Genomic DNA, 20,914 nt, shown 5'->3' with positions numbered 1-20,914 from the left:
CTTGCAGGGATGCCTGATTTCATCATAATATTTGGAAATGAATCGTCACAGTAAATTATTATAATACGTTAATAATATATTAAACTTTTTAGCGATGTTGGAAGGTAACCATTTATTTTTCTCAACATTGTTCATCTAGACTATTTTTTATTGTGTTGGTAATTTTCACCCGAAATTAAGTGGCGGCAGATCAGAAGCAAGTAAATATTGCCACTAAACGGGTTCGATTTTGTATTGCGTTGAAGGATGAGAGGTAGGCACAATTTTGTATATAGTTTTGGCAATATGTATTAAATCTGTATCCTGCATGAAATTCGCATACAAATGCAAATACATATCAATACATTACAGGTAATTCTGTATAAATGGCAACTCTGTTGGTAAATGAAAAAAATAAACACAGTCTAGATGACAGACAGGATGTTTTTGATAGGGTAACGTGGTGCCATCATGACACATGTGAGTACTGTCCCAAATAAAGGAATATTCGAAATGACAGTTAAAATGATTGAAGAATCTAATTTGAGTGTCCTGTCTGTTAGTCTGTGATATCATGTCAATTGTATGGGTGCGCAGTGCTGCTATTTTGGCGCGTACGAATTTGACATTTCTCTCCCCTACTTCTATGTACGAGATTCGATGCGGACTCGCCTGAGGACGCCATGCTCCCACAAAAGGGTGTTGCCAATGATTTGTTCGAGAAATATGAGAACTGGATATCTTGTTAATATGATGTCTTTGTATGGACACTTAGAAAATTTCGCAGAATTCGGTAATTTTTTACCGAATTTTCAACATCTGAACGTTCGGTGATTGAATTGATTACCGATCGTTCGGTTACCCTCTCAGCAGGCCGTTCAATTTTGTTGGTTTTTGAGCGCTTGTTGAACGACATATTGCACGAAATATTCGTTCAATTTTCTGGAACGGTTTGTTGTTGTTTTTTGTCTTGCAAAAATAGTGTGAAAATTAAGTTTTACTTTTACATAGAAAGAAAATTTGTTGTTATTCTACGGGAAGTAGAAGTATTGTGCAGGTATGTATTGTTAGTTTAAACAAATAAGTGGAAAAAACTTCAGAAATTCTACAGTAAAACTAGTCCAACGGGGTTCCAACTCCTCATGTTAAAAATGGCTCAACAATGGACCTCTGTCTCCCGGGTTTGTTGAACGAAAAAATGGCATTCGGTTCAACGGTCTGTTTCAAAATCGGCAAACGAAGATCCCGTGTTGGCCTCCCGTTGAACGATTGATTGGACTTTCATTTGACCAATGATCCAACGTATTGGACCAATGAAGGACCACCGTTAAACGTTTTTTTCTAAGTGGGTATTGCTGAATTGTCAAACAACTACCGTAAACTGTAAACCAAACGGATCCAACGAATCGTTCGGTAATTTTTTGTGTTTGTTTACTTTTGGTTAAAATTCTGAATTTGAATGAATTTTTGGATTTCATTAAACAACACACATTTTAAACTTACGATTAGGTTTTTCGAATTTGGATATTTTTCTTAGAAACGAGTAAAGGAAACTCGAACCAATCGTGACTACGGTGCACTATATATCCACTAAAAAATGTATATAAAAAAAATGTAACTTCATTCCCCGGTTGACCGGAATTATGAGCGCCTTTTGGAGCATTGCGCAACCCGTCAAGTCCACAAGAAGTTACACTTTTTTGACTATAAGTAAACAAAAAGCTTTGAGTAGTTCTCATGTTTTAAAAACTTGTGCACTTGTACCTCATTCCAAACCAATCCTTCAAGATTTTTAACGTTTGATTAACAAAAAGACACTTACAGAAATATTTAATTAATTTTTGACAGTTAGTTTTCAAGACAATGGGCCGTATGAATAAAATGTAGTAAAGTCTGTTGTTTGTAGTATCTTCTCAAAAACAAAGTCCACAAAGTATAACGCAGTTTGGTATGAATAAAAATACAAGTTCGAACATGTAGTTAATGCTACTTCCGAATTTAAGCATTTACTGCGTACCAGATCGACACAGAGCCGGAAAAGCTGGCATAAGCATTAGAGATGGTCGGGTATCGGGTATTTTACCCGAAACCCGACCCGTACCCGTACCCGACGGGTTTTTGGTCGGGTACGGGTAAAAATTTTTATTTTCAATCGGGTACGGGTCGGGTACGGGTAAAAAAAATTTACTACTTACTCGGGTACGGGTCGGGTCGGGTAAAAAAATTTACTACTCACTCGGGTACGGGTCGGGTACGGGTAAATTTTTTTTTCTGATCGATTACCCGACCATTTGTACTTCACATAAATATGTTTACACGTTGACGAGAATTTTTTATTGCAAAACAGTTATTCCGAAAAATAAACAATTTGATTCAAGGGGTTTTGACATTCGCGCCTAGAACCAGACCTGAAAACTGGCATCTTTTTCCAGAAAAAAACATTTCTTTTCTTCATTTAAAAAAAAAACGATCAATCATAGTTACGTGAAAAGTTATGTGAATATTTTCCACCCTACTTTTTTATAACATATTTTATAAGATACACTGCCTTAGCTCTAAGATGTTGCGGTCAGACCCTACTTTCCACGTAGGTTTTAATGGACTGCCATTTTAAAGCTGTTTAATGCACAATCCAGTAAAAATTATTTGATTAATATATAAAATGTAGTGTAGTACTCATATCACATTCAGATACCAGAAAACTGTTATTTTAAATATGGTTGAGATTTTCAAAATTTACATATAAATCATTAGGATTCTAACCATAAAAACATGAACATTTATTTCAGAAAATCTGCATAGAAGTTCTTCTTATTCTTCACTTCTGGGTGGTGTCACCTCACTTGAAATGACACCGATTGATGGCACAGCAAGTTGAGCTATATTGCCAGTTCGATGTCAACATTTCATAAGGGCACATAAACCAATGTTTACTTTCTCTTTTGTGAATATCTCCTTAATTTTCACGTGTACCTACAAAGTATTCGTGTAGAATAAAAGATAATATCTCCATGTTTCCAACATTACCAAATATGTAACGAACGTTTGTATAATAACGCAGATATAGTCGAAAGAGAAAGTAAACAAAGAAAATCTGTCAATTGTTTTTAGGCCCTTTTGAAATGTTGACGTCGAGTTAATTTACGTTTCTTTTCACTGAAAATCTCGATGCGTGACAGTCGCAAAAGTACGGGTGAAAATCTTTTCACGCGAAATGCTCAAATTTTCACCGTGTTCACTCGTTGAGGGTTCCAAGGGAGGTGGAACAGAAGTTCAATGGCTGTAAAAACCACCAGCTCCCGTTAACATCGTTGGTGTGGGTTTGTGAGGCTTACAAAACGGGCATATTTGACAGATTAATTTAAATCAAAATCATAATTCATTTTGCTTTGTAGTAAAAAAAATGTAACCAAAAAAAATTTCTCACAAATGTTCAAACTACTTACACTTGAAGGACTCACAGTTCACCATTTTCAAAATTGAATTTTTCACACCGGGAATACACGTGAATTATTTGATGTTTGGTCAATTCACGTAAACGAACCGATGATACTCTATTAATTTTAGGGGATGTTCGTGATTTTTCAAGTGATTCTAATGTGAATTTTTATTTGTGTGTCAAGATAATGAGCACGCTTACTTGTGGTTCTAAAGAATTGGATCAAAAGTCGCACTGTTTCGTAAAAACCATACCTACCCAAAATTGAATAAAATGGGTATTACGACATTTTGGATAAATATGCTTCTCGAAAAATTTGAGTAGATATTACTCCTTTTTGTTGACATTTGTAAATGAGTATAAAGTACCAAAGACATTGGAAATTTATTCATGCTTCACAGTGTATTTATATGTTTAAATGTAAACAAGCATTTTAATGTATTTTACTGACAAACTAGAGCCTGATACGCTCTATCTAGCTCGCTATCTAAAACACTATTTTTTTCCATCCTGAATTTTGGTAAACTTTTTACTACTCATTCGGGTCGGGTACGGGTACAGGTAATTTTTAATCGGGTACGGGTCGGGTACGGGTAATTTTTTTTTATTTTTTATCGGGTACGGGTCGGGTACGGGTAATTTTTTTTTATTATTGATCGGGTACGGGTCGGGTACGGGTAATTTTTTAAATTTTTAATCGGGTACGGGTCGGGTACGGGTAATTTTTTTTGCTGATCACTCGGGTACGGGTCGGGTTCGGGTATAAGAATTTCTATACCCGACCATCTCTAATAAGCATGCACAAAGCAAGAAAAGTACTTACATCTGTGAAAATTAGAGATGGGCAATTCGCTCCTGAGCTGTTCCAGTGAATCGAATCATTGAAGTGAGCTGACAGCTCACAGCTCTTTTCAAAAGAACCGCAGCTCATCAGCTCACTCATTTGCTACCCAGTTCACTGCATTATGACGAAAGGAACACGCTCCGAGCTGATCGGATCTTCGGCTCTTTAAGAGATTCAATTTAGTCGACATCAATTAAAGATAAATTAATTCGCATTGCATTCATTGCATCATTGCAAATCAATGAGTCAATTTCGATCATGCATATGAAAGAAAACCGGTGCATAAGAAAAAACGGCGCACAAATGAAACTTTAGTTCAAACTAAAATAGCTGATGAGCTGATACATCGAATCGATTCACTTTGGTGAGCTGATCGGTTCGGAGCTGTTCACAAAAATGAGCTGTTTTGCACGCCTCTAGTGAAAATGCCACTATTTTTATTTCTGTACTTCACTTTATCAGAAAACACACGAGTAGCAACCTCTAGAGATACCTACCGAAAATTTGTAGTAAATACCACAGTTTATAGCATGTTTTGACAGAAACGTGATCCACACGTAGCATTTACTACCGAAATTCAAGCATGCTACGTTTTATTCATATGGCCCAATCAGTATTTACAGAAGTTCGGTTATTGGAAGATAATTTTATACCATGTTCACATTATACCATGTTCACATTAGCGCTGATATCACTTGATATACCGAGATAATATGCATATCATGTAAAAGTGTTCACATATGATCGAAATGATATCGTTTGACAATCAAGTTGTCATATTGCATGTTCCCATTAGGAGTAAGATCGATAATATTGCTTTTCTCTCCTACAATCCAATATTCTATGATAAAATTAAAATTATAATGATTGTTTATTGTCACTCTCAAAGTGACGTTCATAAATGAGTGCGTTCATTGGCATTATCCGTGTTGCTAGATTTTTGACAACTCGGCATGATATCGTACATGATATCCCGGATATCATGCTAAAATGGTGATACGCGTTGACATAAAATTGTATGGGATATCAAGTGATATCGCACATGATATCATAGGATATCAAGTATATCCGTATATCACTTGATATCAGCGCTCATGTGAACATACTATTAGCGCTTATATCACTTGATATACCGAGATGATATGCATATCACGTGGGAGTGTTCACATATGATCGAAATGATATCGTTTGACAATCAAATTGTCATATTGAATGTTCCCATTAGGAGTAAGATCACTAATATTGCTTTTCTCTCCTACAATTCCATCAATAATTGAAGTCTTGCAATTAATGGTTTCCAAACCCCAGTCTTCGTTGAAAAATTTGATATAGTAATTGTTTATTGTCACTCTCAAAATGACGTTCATAAATGAGTGCGTTATATGCCATTATCCGTGTTGCTAGTAGCGATTTTTGACAACTCGACATGATATCGTACATAATATCCCGGATATCATGCCAAAATGGTGATACGCGTTGACATAAAATTGTATGGGATATCAAGTGATATCGCACATGATATCATCGGATATCAAGTATATCCGTATATCACTTGATATCAGCGCTAATGTGAACATACTATTACCATGCGGACGGTATGGTCGACGACACGACCAGACACTCCGAAGAAAAATCGGAATAAAAAGAGTTCGTGAGCGATTTACCACCAGTTACCATAAATATAGCGACCCCTTGAAAATGACAAAAATTAACTATTCGAGCAACACTGTTTAAGTTGCTATGAACTAGTTACCAAGGAGCATCAGAATAAATAAACAAACAGTTAGAAATAGATATGGAATAATTCCACATTTCATTATTAAAAATATTTTACAATTTTTCATTATTTGTATTTTTCAATATTCGGAAGTGCATTCGACGTTCGAATGGAACGCAATCACTAGACGGAGTGTGTGCTATTGTTAATAAAGCTTCTAATCGCTTGGAACAAAACTTCATAAATGCTTTGAAATCACCTCTGAAATCTGGTTACCGGTTACATAGATCTAGCCCAATCGGCACTTCAAAGTTCAGTCCAGCAAGGGCAATTACAAACTAGTGACGTTGAACAGGCACGTTCAAAATTTTTGACAACCTTAAACAATACTGATATGTCCACCAAGTTTATAGAAACACTGTGGTCACCTGGAGTTATCAAAAAGTCTACATTCAATCGGCTTGGTGGACTAGTTTTAAACCAGAAAGCTCGAGCAAAACTTTAAACGAGGAATGTAATTCTGGGAACATTATGAAAGTGATAAATGCCTAGTTAGGCTGTGAACCATTTCGCAGTTAATTTTAACTTTTGGTTGAAATCTGACACTCGAGTGGTTAATTTGATGTTGTCAAAAATAACCCTGCACGAGAGCATGGTTATTTTTGACAGATCGATAGTTATTTTCCAACACTGAAAAAAATTTCGCAATGAAAATTCTAATACTAATACTTTAGTTGAAATTATTTCCAGTGGAAAATAAACCCAAATAACTTTCCGTCCGTCAAATTTTGAAATGGGCCACAGTTTTAGTCAAATTTAACTACTCGACACCAAATAACCACTCAAGTGTCAGATTTTAACCAAAAGTTAAAATTAACCGCGAAATGGTTCACAGCCTTAGATGAATATATTCCCTCTGAAGATAACACACGAGAAGTTTTTATTGCCTTAAACAACCGAAATCAAATTTTTGTTAGTCAATAATATTCGTTGCCGGTACGGTACGCCACTACGAATTACATATTCGTTATGAGACAAGTACTCCAGAAGTGTCGAGAATACAACGCGCCATTGACTTCAAAGCGACATACGACACAATCGCTATGGCAGATTATGCAGCTATGGCAGATTATGCACGAATGCGGATTTCCGTAATGTGCTACGTCCAAGTATCTGGGACGCTCTCGAGTCGTTTCAAGTCTCAAAGAGGGCTACGGCAAGATTTTGGATTCTTTTGTCTCTTGTTCAATATTGCTTCGAAGAGCGCGGATCAACACGATCTTCCGAAAGTACGTACAGCTCTTTGGCTTCGCTGACGATGTTGATATTGTGACACGTAACTTTGAGAAGATTATGGAAAGAAACATCGAGCTGATAGCCGAAGCTATAGGTATCTGACTGGCTATAAAAAGATACAAATTTAAAAAAAATGACTCAAAACTCTCTGAAAGAATAAATTTAATACCTGCCAGCGGCCAACTACACTCAGTGGTTTCGTTTCAAGCGAGAATCTCTTGTTTTTGTTTACATTCCATATGTAGTTACCAAGGCTACTGGTAACTGTTTTTCAAAATCAATAACTTACCAACTTGTGTTGCCAGTTCCAACATTTTTTCAAGCAAATCCGTTTTGACATTACCAGTTACTGAGGGGTAGTTAAATTTGCGATACAGTTTTGATAGTCGAGTGGCTGGTAGTGTCGTCGGTATGGTTTTTACCATACTCGGCGACTATTCAGATTTGCCGTATGAATTGTTTATCTATTTACAGAATTCTGTAATGAAAACTTGCATAAAACTGATCGTCCGGTAAAAATTTGTATAATATTGGTAATTTCTATTGATTACCGAAAGATATCGTCAAAAAAATACCGAACAACGGAATCAAATCTTAGGCGTCATGCATAAATTACGTCACGCCAAATTTCAATAAAATTGGGTACCGTGCTCTGTTATGGCATAACACTTTGGGAAAACTCACATTTACTTAAATTTTTAAGACATCACTTGTTATCTAAAATTGAGAACATGCAATTGGGGAAAGTGAATCGGATTATTTACAGGTCTATAAAGCTCTAAAGTATTCAACAAAAACATGTATATTACTATAGCATTCATAGTAGAGTATTCATTTTACTCTTGAACTGAACTGTATCGAATATCAAAGCGATCAATTGTACTTTGTTTAGTCGTCATTATCTTTCTCCGAATTGCAGGAGTTACTTTCAGTTATCAGAACACTATCACTTCGAGAGAAATTTTTATCTATTTCCTCGAGTTTTTAAGAATAGTCTAATCTAAAATGATTTTCATCTTTTATGATATTTTTCGTTCGTGAACTCAATTCATCTGCGTTTCTCATCGCTTGCTCTAATAGGGTGATTCGTTTCACATGTTTTTATAGTAACTTATTTTAAGAATTTAGTTTTCTAATGCAAATTGTAAGCCTTTCTCTCAGCATCTGGCTGCCTGAGGGATTGAGAAAAAAAACTATAGGTTTAAAAACGAACATTTCGTTACAAATTTAGCAATGCATGTTATAAATCAAGCGGCTATTGCGAATAAGTTGTAATTTCCCTTTTTGTAGGTTATTCTTATAAAACAATTGTCATTGATATCGTGTTACGAGTTAAGATTGGCGGTTCGGTTGGTTTCAAATTGATTGACAACCGTCCTAAGAATTTGAAGTGTACATGATTCGTTCCACTTCTAAATGAAAATATTGCATTATTGAAATATGGCGGAGTTACACGTCGTTGTGAATCGAAGTAATTTGATATTTATTTCATATTATTTATTCACTTTAAGAACACCATTTTCGAATACTATGTCACATATGAAAGCCAAATGTTCGAATTAAAAACACATACTTTAGTATTCAAAATAAAACTTCCGTGACGAAACGTTTTTTAAGTTCCCCCTCCCCCCTTGTCGCAATATTTGAAATTCCCTCCCTTTTGGGGTCATTAAAGTGTGACGTAATTTGTGCATGACGCCTTATACTGCTAAAAACCAACACTTTTCTCAAAAGTGTTTCTCTACATGAATTTCATGTTTCTAGTTGCACTAAACAATCAAGTACGCTCCATTTGTTTTGCAAAAATTGAACGCATAAATATGAAGTGTTTCGTCATATGCAGAGCTTTCACCATTCGTTCATCAATGCGAGTGACTTGCAACAAAACGGCTCAGCGCAGCTACAGCACTCGTACCAACAGACTGAGTTACCGAATTCGATGCATGAAATATACACGAGCTAACAGATTGGAGAACGAACCATTCCATACATACTTGCCGACGAGCGTGCCGTATTACGTTTAATACTGTCACTGCAGCACTACACGCTTAAAAATAGTTACTCAAAAATGAGTAAGATCTCACTCATCTACAGAAAAAGTGGAACAACTCTAATTTAGAGTAACTGGATACATTGTCTTGCCACCACTATCGAAGCACATAACGATGGAATATTACTTCCTGAATGTGCTTAAAGTTGATAATGTATGTTTGGAAACCAATGGGTTTGACACTGAACGTTACAAGGGAGTGAATTTTCGTACAATTATGAATGATTAATATATCGCATGATAGTCTACATACCATTGATGCAAAGTGAACTTCGCTGGAGCAACATAATCAGGCGAGAGAGACGTCGCTTCCGATTTTTATCTGCATGCACAATATTGAACCTTTCTGAAAAAGAGTATGCAGTATTCTCTTTTCTCTCAAATTAAGGCGATTCGTTCAAATAATTCATCGGTAGTATAAGTGATTCAAGCACACTATCGCTGGTGAACCATTCATCATCAAAGAATACTGTTGAATTTGAATGTAAAAATAATTTATATCATTAAAGTATTTAAGCACAAAAAAATTAAATTTAGAAGGTTTCACGCTGCTGTAGAATAGACTTTCCACGTCATCTTTCACTACCAGTAGCTATAATTCATGTTTTTAAGTCAGTTATAGCTTGTGTTCCTTCAAGTGTACGGAATAAGGAAAGTTTCGTAATGGATGGGTAATATGCACTGAAGCATATTCCTCTCATTTCGGAAGATGATAAGCTTGATCGATAATGTTGCGCAATACGGTTTGCTTCAATGCGTGTGCTGTTTAAAGCAAGCACCAAGCACTTGCAAGCACTGGTGCACATTCATGAATCAGAATTAAAAATAAATTATCTGCCGTATGAACATTTAGCAGTACTTAAAACTAAAATTAGCGGCAGTGGGATTGATATTATTTATAATCTCTCATTGGCTCTCTTATCATACTGAGAACTTTTTGCTTCAATGTTGGTCCCTTTGAGGAACGATTTTTGCTTTTTGTAGCCATAGACATCACAATAATCCTGATACTATTAAAGCTCAAACAAAAGTGCGAATGCGAGCGAAGTTTGATCAATATTAGGTTTTGCACGAACATGACATAACCTCACAAAAATGAACAGAATGAACTTTTTTTGACAGTCGACGTGTACTTGTTTACAGTTTAAAAGTTCATCAGAAGTTCTTCGTTCAAATGTAGAAATTGCAAGTCGCCTCACACTCAACAGATTCATACATATATCGCTCCTTGATGCTGGAAACACATACAGGGCAATCTTTTTAGTTATTTTCACTGTGGAATACGTTTTTAACAGGCACTTTTTCGTCATTTTTTCAATGTTTAACTTGCAGTCGCAAAACAAAACAAGTACACGGCAACTGTCAAAGATGAACTTGATTCATCGGCAGTTCATTTGTGTCGTCATCGTGCAAAACCTAATACACCGAATGTGAAAGGGAAACAAAATAAAAGCTTTTCATATTGAGGTTCATTCGTTCTCCAAGCCGTGGCTGCTTACGATGCAGAACGAACGATATTCGCTCGTAGCTTCGCCCTGTAATGTGGAAGAGAATGAGCAACTAATACCACTTCTCACGTCCAGTAGTGCGTTAATTCACAAACACAAACAAATGTGAACCGAATCCATCAGACCAGAAGTGGAATGATGAATGGTTCAGTTGCTAGTACATTCATGAACCAAGAAGCGTATGAAGGATATTCACTCTAATTCGGTTCATTCGTTTTCCAAGCACTGGTCATATGACATATGCAAATGTCATCTTATTTGAGTCTTAAGTGTGGACATGTTGATATCGAATAAGATTAAAGCACAGACTAACAGACAGGACACTCAAATTAGATTCTTTAATCATTTTAACGGTCATTTCGAATATTCATTTAGTTGGGACAGTACACGCATATGTCATGATGTCGCCACGTTACCCTATCAAAAACATCCTGTCTGTCATCTAGACTGTGTTTATTTTTTTCATTTACCAGCAGAGTTGCCATTTATACAGAATTACCTGTAATGTATTGATTCGTATACGTCCATACGAATTTCATGCAGGATACAGATTTAATACATATTGCCAAAACTATATACATAATTGTGCTACTTCTCATCCTCCAACGCAATACAAAATCGAACCCGTTTTGTTACAATATTTACTTGCTTCTGGTCTACTGTCACTTAATTTCGGATGAAAGTTACCAACACAATAAAAAATAATCTAGATGAGCAACGTTGAGAAAAATAAATGGTTACCTTCCAAAATCGCTAAAAAAGTTAAATATATTATCAACGTAATCCAATAATTTATTGTGATGATTCATTTTCAAATATTATGATGTAATCAGGCATCCCTGCAAGCAGCTGATCGGTGTTGACAAACGAGGGTACCCCAACTAGTAAAAAAACTTTCACATAACACAAGGGGTGTACCGATAGTAAATAGTTCGCGCAGTACAATATAGGTGGAACTAGTGCATCACGAAAAATTATTTTTATAAGAATTTACTCATACTGTCATGTCTGTTAGTCTGCGATTAAAGTGTGTAACTTTATGACTTAGATCAATGTCATAACATGTCAGTTTGAAGTGTCGCCGTACTTATGTTTATATGATTAACATATGCATAAGAAGTTCAAAATGGCTGCAATAGTCATCGTGCAACTGTTTGCTACTGATGTTTCGTTTTGTCTTTACTGAAAAAAAAGAAAGTGTTCGTGATTGCATCAAAATAGTAGAAAAATAAGGTAAACTTGCTAGCTGTTTTATTTTTATTTTGATGATTCATACGATGTGTTTGTGTTTTCAGGCAATGGAATTGTGGATCGTCGAACAACATTATACTGTACGGAGAGGGTTTTTGTCAGTCTTCAAAAACAACTAATCTGTATAGAATATTTCTATGGAATAAATCATATTTGATGTGTTATTTGAAGCCTAATTTTTAATTGATGACATTCCAACAATAAATCAACATGCATTCATTATGAAAATGTATTTTTCATGATATTGAATTCTAAAATTGTTTGAATCTAAGAAGTTTCATCAGTTCAAATGTATTTTTTCTGACAGTTAAGATTCAAGTGTCAAGCCAATTAAATCATAACCATGTCTTCTTCTATTGATATATATTTACGAAACCAATCAGTAGAAAACTTACTTTCGTGGAGCATTATAATACATTTGTCAATGAAGCAAATAGTATGCTAGGCTTCATTAAACGTTTCAGTCATAAATTTCAAGACTCTTAAACAATAAAATTATTACATACAATTTATGTCATTCAAATTTTGGAATATTACACATAGTATCGAACCCATGTATTTCCGTACACGAAGAACGCATCGAATCTATCCATAAACAATTTTTACTGTATGCGTTTCGTAAACTAAGCTGAACTACATTTCCTCTCCCATCATATAAGGCGCGTTGTATGCTCATAAACTTACACTTACTTTTTCCTAAATTTGGAAAAATACCTTAACTGGTTGCTCCACAATTATTTGCCTATTTTTTCAAACTTAAATCTGTTAATGGGAAAGTTGGAAAATTGCATTTTAATGCCATCATGATCGGTCGTGTATCGTACACAACCCTGTAATTTTTTTGTATTAAATAAAAATTTGTCCCAAAACCAAAAACATGCCCTTAAATAAATGACGCAACAATTGATATAAAAAGATATAATATTTGTAAAATAAGTTATACGGATTTACACAGATTTTTTTCTCCTCTGCCACCACTCGACACAAGATGGAATACGGAAATTCAATGCGCAAGATCTGGCATCGCTGCGTCTGTCACAATTCTCGGTTAATTTTTCAAAAGGGCGTATAAGCAAGCGACAGTTATTTGTCAATACCGTCAATCCAATTGGCTTGGTAACTCAAGTCCGTGTTTTTCGACAAAATCAAGCGTTTGGAGCTTTAAATATTGCAACTGAATATTGTAACATTGAGAGAAAAGGTCATTGTACATATTTAACTGTTTCCTCTCTGGAGAGAAAGTATTGTAGGATTGATAAGCAGTTTTAATTTTTTGACAATATTTTCGTCAATCCAATGAAGTTTCCTCTACACGATCAAAAGTATTGACAATACTCCTTGTATTGACAATAATATTGTCTCGTGTAAGGGCAGCTAAAGAAAATCTTTTTAATCACGTCACAATAATCGAAAGAGAGAGAGAGTGATTAAAGAGAGACTGTCACTTGCTTATACGCCCTAATGAAAAATCAACCGAAAATTTCACCACACACATGGTTACACTGAGAGAAATTACTGGCCACAAACCGAACGGTTTTTGCTTCATCCGATACTCATATCGATTTTCAGATGGTTTTAATAGCGGCCCTTACACGAGCATTATTTTTGTCATTTTTAATGATGACAAAGTAATGATGTACTTCAAATTTAATAGAAATCTCGTCATTACTGCACCATTACACGTTCATTAAAATGATATTATATTTTAGTAATGACATCCAATTTGTCAATAAATAAACAAAAGAAATTTCTGTTTACAAACAGTACTGCTGAACTGTCAAAATGTGTTCATTCGATTGAGGTTAGCAGTGACGGTAAAAAACCTAATAGTCGGAATTCTCAGTTATTTAGAGAAAGTAAACAAAGAGAAACTGTCACTTGGTTATACGCCCTTTTGAAAAATTAACCGAGAAGTTTCATCCAAAATGTGGCTGGCGTTTTCTTTCAGTGTATAAAGGAATAAAGCGCAACTACGAATAAAAACTTGTCAAAATAAATTGAAGCCGTTCTGTTTTCTAAATTTTGTGATTTTTTTTTGTCAGACTACCCAGCTTCATAAAACCATATCAGTAGAACGGTTTCTGCTGTTGTTATTGAAGTTAAAGTATAATTCATCGCAGTGACTAGAAATACGTTCCAACGCGATTGCGAATCGTTCAGTTAATAATCTGTCATGGATCAGATGGCACTAAGTCCAGGTTTCTCGATACCTAGTATCGGGACTCCGTTGCATCAACCGGAGGAAGACCAACAAATTCTGCCACACGCTTATCAGCAGCAGCAATCGATGCCACACATGACACCAATGGGAGGACTCAGTTCGTATGGAATGCCTTCGATTAGCATGGGTACACCCGGGAAGAGTATGCATACATATGCACCGAGTTTTGCTGCTCCCCAAAGCATGATTCAACCGCAGACACCGGTAGATTTTGGTTTAAATTTGCTGTAACATAACTTGTTAGCGAATTTATTTTTGCTTCCAGCAAAGCCTAATGTCTCCGATGGTCCCGATGACGGAGAGTAAGGGCACGCCAAGTCATAACAATAGCGGAGGGAGTGTGCGAGATCCGGAAAACATCGGCAGTGTTAATATTCATCAGACCATGGGACCTGCCACTCCAATGACACCGATGACGCCTAGCGAACCAGCCATTCTACCCCAGCTGCAAAATATAGTGTCAACGGTGAATCTTAGTTGTCGACTGGATCTCAAAAAAATAGCCTTACACGCGCGTAATGCCGAATACAATCCAAAGCGCTTTGCTGCTGTTATAATGCGAATCCGTGAACCGCGTACCACTGCTTTAATTTTTTCATCCGGCAAAATGGTTTGCACCGGGGCAAAAAGCGAAGAAGATTCACGATTGGCTGCGCGAAAGTACGCGAGAATTATTCAGAAGCTTGGGTTTACGGTAAATCTGACGAATTTGCGCTGATCGTTTTCTGTTTATAATGCGTTTTGTTTTCGCAGGCCAAATTTCTCGATTTCAAAGTACAAAATATGGTCGGCAGCTGTGATGTGCGATTTCCGATTCGACTTGAGGGTTTGGTTCTTACACACGGCAAGTTTAGCTCCTACGAACCGGAACTGTTCCCAGGACTTATCTATCGTATGGTGAAACCGAGAATCGTGCTGCTAATATTCGTGTCCGGAAAGGTTGTACTCACCGGAGCCAAAGTGCGACAGGAGATCTATGATGCTTTTGATAACATCTATCCGATCTTGAAAAGCTTCAAGAAACAGTAGAACTTGAAATGAAAGGATCGGGTTTTTACGTTCGAAGGCGAAGTTACATTTGCGCATTTTTCTCGTTACTTATCAATGTGCAAAATTGCAATTAACTTCGTTAATAATCTTTGATCAAACGTTCGTTTGGTGAGTGATCAGGCATCGTTGGAGAATGGAAAACTGCTTCGGGAAAACTTGATGTTTGTATCTATTTTATAAGAATCGAATTAACGCACGTATTGTGTATTGAACAAACATTAGTAATAAAGTCAATATGATTACTTAAAAGCCAGTTTGTATCGCGAGACATCTGGTTCCTTGGGATCGTTTTTTTTGCTCGCCCAAGCCATGTTTTCGTAGATGGAGTTCAGCATTGATTTTTTTTGTTCACTAAACCAATGGTGGGCGGCAATTCTCTTATTTTGCCCCGAGCGCCAAATTTCTGCGGTACGCCACTGAATAGAAGGTTGATTAACCTCGTTCTAGAACTATCAACGAGGATGAATAATTTCTGAACTCCGTGCGCAAATCAATTAATTATTACAAGAAAAAATCATATCATACCCAAATGACTCTTGTTCATCTTAAACAATTACTTCACAAGATTTGCTAAATACGGCGGCGGAAGCTCCCAGTAGTAAATGTTCTACCAAAACTGAACAGCGCATCAGCATGCTAGCCGCCATCACCGGCCGCTCCCATCTCCATTGTTCACGGGGAAGAATGAAGGACAAGGAGGAGAAGTGTTGTAGACGCTTCACCTACTTCCCAGAAGGACGATGACTCATTATTCTGTTCTATAGGAGTGAGAGATTTGTATAGGTACGAGGTTTAGGATTCGCTCTAAGCCAGAGATACGACCATAAAGTGTAAAATATAATACAAAAATTGTAACAATCTCATTGATGGCCCTTATTGCCGTTCTCACTTCCACTTTCACATTCACTTCACTTACATGTCACTTCACTTTATTATACCTAGTACCAGTATCACGCATAGTGAAGTGATCACTGTGGTGGAAAAAACTATTTTTTTTTCAACAAAACGTTGGTGGTGTGATGTTCATAATGACATCAAGCTCATCCCAGTCATTACTTTTGTCTCTGAAGCGACTTCCGTAACCTACATTCACTTCACTTGGTTTTTACCGTGTAGTGACACCGGTAATAAGGGCCGATTATACCGTTCCTGTCTAATCGGAAATCCATGATCACTAGTTCTTTAGCAATCACCAACTTAACACACAGAAGATTGGTTATAATAAAGAAACGTCATGAGTAACGCTTAATTTAATACGACATAAATACACAATTTTCGAAAAAAAAAAAAAAAATAACCAATGGAGCGGAACTTTTTGTGTCTGACACCTTTCACCATTAGACTTGCAAATTTTTATTTAATGATTTGTGATGAATAACGGATCGGGGCTTGTTCGGATTTAATAGTGAAAAATAAAAATTTATCTAACGAAGTAGGCCACAAATTTTTCTATCCACAAATGGTTTACTTACACTTCTATAAGAAAGCTTTGCATATCTAGACTTGTGGAAAACTGCAACCACTTTTTATAACAGTTTTATGTACGGTGGCGCATTGTTGAACTTCTGTTCATAACACGATGCTAAGATTACTATTGGTATACTAAACTTTTTTCTCAAATTATTAAAATCAAGCTTCTATTGCTTATTGTAATGGTATTGGAGAACTCTACTTTATATGTAATGTGTTCAGGATTTTTAACTTTTATTATGTAACACGTCTACTACTTAGGCTGTTTCAGCACAGCGATGTAAAATTGTTTGGCGTGGAATGATGCGCTCATTTCATTTGTGTTAGCAATCAAAGTTTGCAATTTGCTTGAAAGAAGTTCAAAAGTAGAGAACTTTCTAGATCTAGCGTCAAGCATTTTTGTCTTGTTTCTCTCATTGTTTCGACCTAAGAGTTTGCTGTTGCACAATTTGAAAAAAAAAACGCCGGAATAATAACTAACAACCGACTTATCAAGAAGTGTAACAACGAGTGTTTCTATGTACTAATGAATGTATCTGAACAGGATCAACATTCTTCCCCACTAGGGGGGCTTGGTTCAACCTTTTACGGAAAGATTATGCACTAAGTGTTCGGCCTGGGCCTTAACGTGGTCCGTAGCATGTTTTGCGGCTTCCTTGATTTTCTGAGCCTTAGAAAGGTGTGGGTTGTGAGCAGGGACCAATGACGAAGGATGGGCTGGGAACATGTGCTGTAGTACGTAGTTGAAACCGTCAACGGTTTTCATACAGTTCTTCTTGAATCGGTCTAATCCAAACGCGCGTATTGCGGTAGCAAACCCAAACACCGAAGAGTCGATCCAGGCTGATCGGATGGCAATTGTCTTACCCGGTTGATCCGGAACAGATTGATAGGTGACTTTCTCAACAACATTCTGCAAGAAGTGAAAAATCAGCGGATAAAATGAATTCTATGTAAATTTTGCGATAGAAAGTATATGAGTTTTTAGTGACTATCTTTGTACTAAACAAACAATTACAAAGCTCACCATGATTTTATTGAATCCGATATTCCTAGTGTAAGTAATGAGAACTTTCTCCTTCGGATCGATTATTGACTCTTCGACTATGTGGACGGATTTAGCCTTGAAAAATCGTTCCCCCCATTTTGGTACACGATTAGTTTTTGTTAGTAGCCGTTTGCTGTGTAGATTACCATTTCGCAATTCCCTACAGACAGTGTCTTCAGATAGTACGTGCGAACTGCGTCGTCAGAAGAATACAAGAGAGAAAATATCACAATAAAAGCATTGTAACAAAAAGTACAGAGCATTTATAATGCTGAAAAGACAGGTTTAATTATTCAAACATTTTGTTTGCAAAACATTTTCCTTCTATACAAACTTATACTGTGAGAAAGTAACTTTTTTTTTGACCAAACATTGTTTTATTTCCGACCACCGTGCGCATAGTCGTATATAAAAAATAATCACTCGTTTCAAATCTTACAATGCAATCAGCTGAATTTGAAAATTTTCACTTTTCTAAAATTATATAATTATCTCTGCGCTTTCGATACAACGTGCATCACCGGTCTAATGTCTACATTTTGCAGTAAACTTTAACATTTTGCAGTAAACGAACATTTAACATTTTTAAATCATCATGCGGTAACTCACCTGAACGGATTTGGATACCGGTTCCAGAAACATTGGGTTACCTGTTCCCATGTATAGTTGTAAACAGTCGAATTTTCATAATATTTAGCCATTTTGATCCAAACTCTATAAGGAAAATATACACGAATTTTACGACACAACGAAATTTGGTTTCTTGGTTGCAGTCGAATCCACCGCACGTTTTGACGTTTAGTTGACGACTGCACTAATCGCTTTACTCCCTCATGTAGTGCCAGATGTAAAAATTCCTCTATTCGCCTGCTATTGGTACAATCAAATACAAATCAATAAAATTCTTAACGTGATTATGTGAGCACATAAAAAACTAGAATGCATTTCGGTAGGCAACCAGTGTTGAAATAAATTCCAAATTACCTGATCCAATGTTTGCCGTAAGCTATCTTACATTCGATTCCAAATCAGAAAGAAGCAATAGCTTAATGAACTGATATGTACACAATCATATCTCTTATATTTTTGATAACATTTATCACTTGTTTTTGCAAGAACAGAATTCAAAATCGAAGAAACAAGTGCATCGAGAGTTGACGGATACATAAAATAGCCCGAGTAAAAATTATTTCCTAACACCAGAGATGCCATTTATACAGATTTATCTGTATAATACAGATTTTTACATGCTCATACAGATTTAATGCAGGGTACAGATTTTATACAGATTTCCTCAATTAAATACAGGTTTATGCAGATCTCACAAAAAGTAAGAAAAAAAATTGAACTTTTTTGTCTGAGCTATCTTTTAGTATTTGATTCCAGTGACGAGATAAAAGTCTATCAATCAACGGACAAGTCACAAATTAATATGGAAATCTCTTGTGAAATCCATTTATATCATAATTTGAAACCAATTTGAACTGATATTTAACGGAGTAATACTTGTCATGTCAAATTATAAAGTCAACATTTTCAAACTAGATAAATATATGGAATTTCAATTCAATTGTCGTGGTTAAAAAAAAACTATGACATTTCGTTGTTGAATATTCTTGTGAGTGCGGTAATGACTGATTGAATCTACCATCCTACAACCACAATCTATTGAAACAACATCTATTAGGATCATTTTGTTGTAAGAATTTAATTTTATTGTGAATACAGATTTTTTATACAAAGCAATACAGATTTTCTATGAAAATATTTGGCATCTCTGCCTAATACATTTGTAGCTCTCTCCCGCTTGCAGAATCTGGTGACAACGCACCAACCGTTTCCGGCAGAGAATGAACGGTTATTAAAGATTCTGTCTCTGCCGGATTTTTTTCCATAAGATACTGGCAGGAACGTTTTAACTCGGTTGTACATTATTCGCATCTTTGATTTTAAGAAATTTAAGTGGAGGGCAACAACTTACACTGAAAATCATTTATACCTACTTTTTGAGGCGAAATCACTCATTGTCGAGCTCTTCTTTAAGCTACCCAAAATTAGGTCGTTATCTACTCAAACATTAAGTTGATCGGTAAATATGGGTAGCGTACTTTGTTATGTCATAACACTTGTACTAAACATACATTTACCTAAATTTTGAGGTCATCATTCGTTACCCAAAATTGGGGAGATGCACTTTAGTTGATTTTGGGTAGGTTTTGACCCAAAATTAGGTAGCGGCTGGTAAGAGTGTAGCTTTTGAGCTAACAAATATGACTCGTTATCATTTTTGGATGTAAAGGAGAGTGTTCGGTTACCGGCACCAGCGTTGTCACCTTTTATTTTAAGCTTATAACTTTTGACTAAGTGCACATTATGCGCACATATATACATCAATGGAAAGCTAAAGTCCTTAGCTAAAAATTCATTAAGAAACTAAGGTGATTTATTTCATTATAGAAACTTTATTATCAATTTAGTAAAGTCATAAATTTTGGCCATTTAAAAAAAGGTGTTCGGTTAAAGGCACTCCAAGAAATTTCGCTAAAAATGGAAAAAATATAAGTAAACACTGCAATTATTCAAGGAAAAAAAGGAATTTATTCTTTTAGAAGACGTTTTGGACAAAAGTCTTCATTGCCTGATGCTGACTTCGCCTCGGCTCTCTTGGTCGATGACCTGGATGGTGGCACCTTTGGTGTTGATTTGGCCGGTCTTCCATCGGCTTCGCGACATTGAATACGTTACTGCAATAGAATTGATTGGCTTCTTATCCACTACAACGTTTAATCACATTATTCAGTGGCTTAAAGTTAATTTTCCTTGACTTTGATGATTTATTTGGGGTCGTTATTGCGAACAGAACCAGAGAACCAAAGATTTAATTATATGAAGGATGTATTGAAGCTGTCAATTTGTCCACGTGTAGCATATAACCAGAGGTGCAAGCTAAACAATAAGTTTAGCTGTCAAAAAAAAACAAATAGATCACGTCAATTTTCAATAGTCTGTAAATTCTGACGAATGTCGGCAAACAATCGAAG

At 36.0% G+C, this 20,914-nt stretch overlaps 2 protein-coding genes across 2 annotated transcripts; one reads left to right on the top strand and one right to left on the bottom strand.

Annotated features, from left to right (window-relative positions):
• The first annotated feature begins 14,046 nt into the window (after positions 1 to 14,046).
• LOC131436199 (TATA-box-binding protein) lies at positions 14,047 to 15,604 on the top strand. The gene is made up of 3 exons (XM_058604792.1): positions 14,047 to 14,509; positions 14,571 to 14,999; positions 15,059 to 15,604. Exons 1-3 carry the CDS (start codon positions 14,258 to 14,260, stop codon positions 15,332 to 15,334), a joined length of 957 nt encoding a protein of 318 aa, XP_058460775.1. The 5' UTR covers positions 14,047 to 14,257; the 3' UTR covers positions 15,335 to 15,604.
• Positions 15,605 to 16,774: 1,170 nt separating this feature from the next.
• On the bottom strand, positions 16,775 to 19,039 carry LOC131436200 (protein preli-like). Its single transcript, XM_058604793.1, has 4 exons — positions 18,858 to 19,039; positions 18,483 to 18,743; positions 17,853 to 18,066; positions 16,775 to 17,738 (listed from the first exon to the last, which is right to left on the bottom strand). Exons 2-4 carry the CDS (start codon positions 18,572 to 18,574, stop codon positions 17,403 to 17,405), a joined length of 642 nt encoding a protein of 213 aa, XP_058460776.1. The 5' UTR covers positions 18,575 to 18,743; positions 18,858 to 19,039; the 3' UTR covers positions 16,775 to 17,402.
• Between the last annotated feature and the right edge of the window lie 1,875 nt (positions 19,040 to 20,914).

Source organism: Malaya genurostris, chromosome 3 (assembly GCF_030247185.1).
Source record: "Malaya genurostris strain Urasoe2022 chromosome 3, Malgen_1.1, whole genome shotgun sequence".
Lineage (NCBI taxonomy): Eukaryota > Metazoa > Arthropoda > Insecta > Diptera > Culicidae > Malaya > Malaya genurostris.
This window is presented reverse-complemented; position numbering and strand designations above follow the sequence as displayed.

Bases quoted from the DNA above. Each gene is read 5' to 3' on its own strand.
- LOC131436199 (XM_058604792.1), top strand. From the start codon at position 14,258: ATGGATCAGATGGCACTAAGTCCAGGTTTCTCGATACCTAGTATCGGG. The intron at 14,510-14,570 runs GTAGATTTTGGT...TTTTGCTTCCAG, and splicing joins TGATTCAACCGCAGACACCG to CAAAGCCTAATGTCTCCGAT. The intron at 15,000-15,058 runs GTAAATCTGACG...TTGTTTTCGCAG, and splicing joins TTCAGAAGCTTGGGTTTACG to GCCAAATTTCTCGATTTCAA.
- LOC131436200 (XM_058604793.1), bottom strand. From the start codon at position 18,574: ATGGCTAAATATTATGAAAATTCGACTGTTTACAACTATACATGGGAA. The intron at 18,067-18,482 runs GTGAGTTACCGC...CTGACGACGCAG, and splicing joins CGGTATCCAAATCCGTTCAG to TTCGCACGTACTATCTGAAG. The intron at 17,739-17,852 runs GTGAGCTTTGTA...CACTTCTTGCAG, and splicing joins TCGGATTCAATAAAATCATG to AATGTTGTTGAGAAAGTCAC.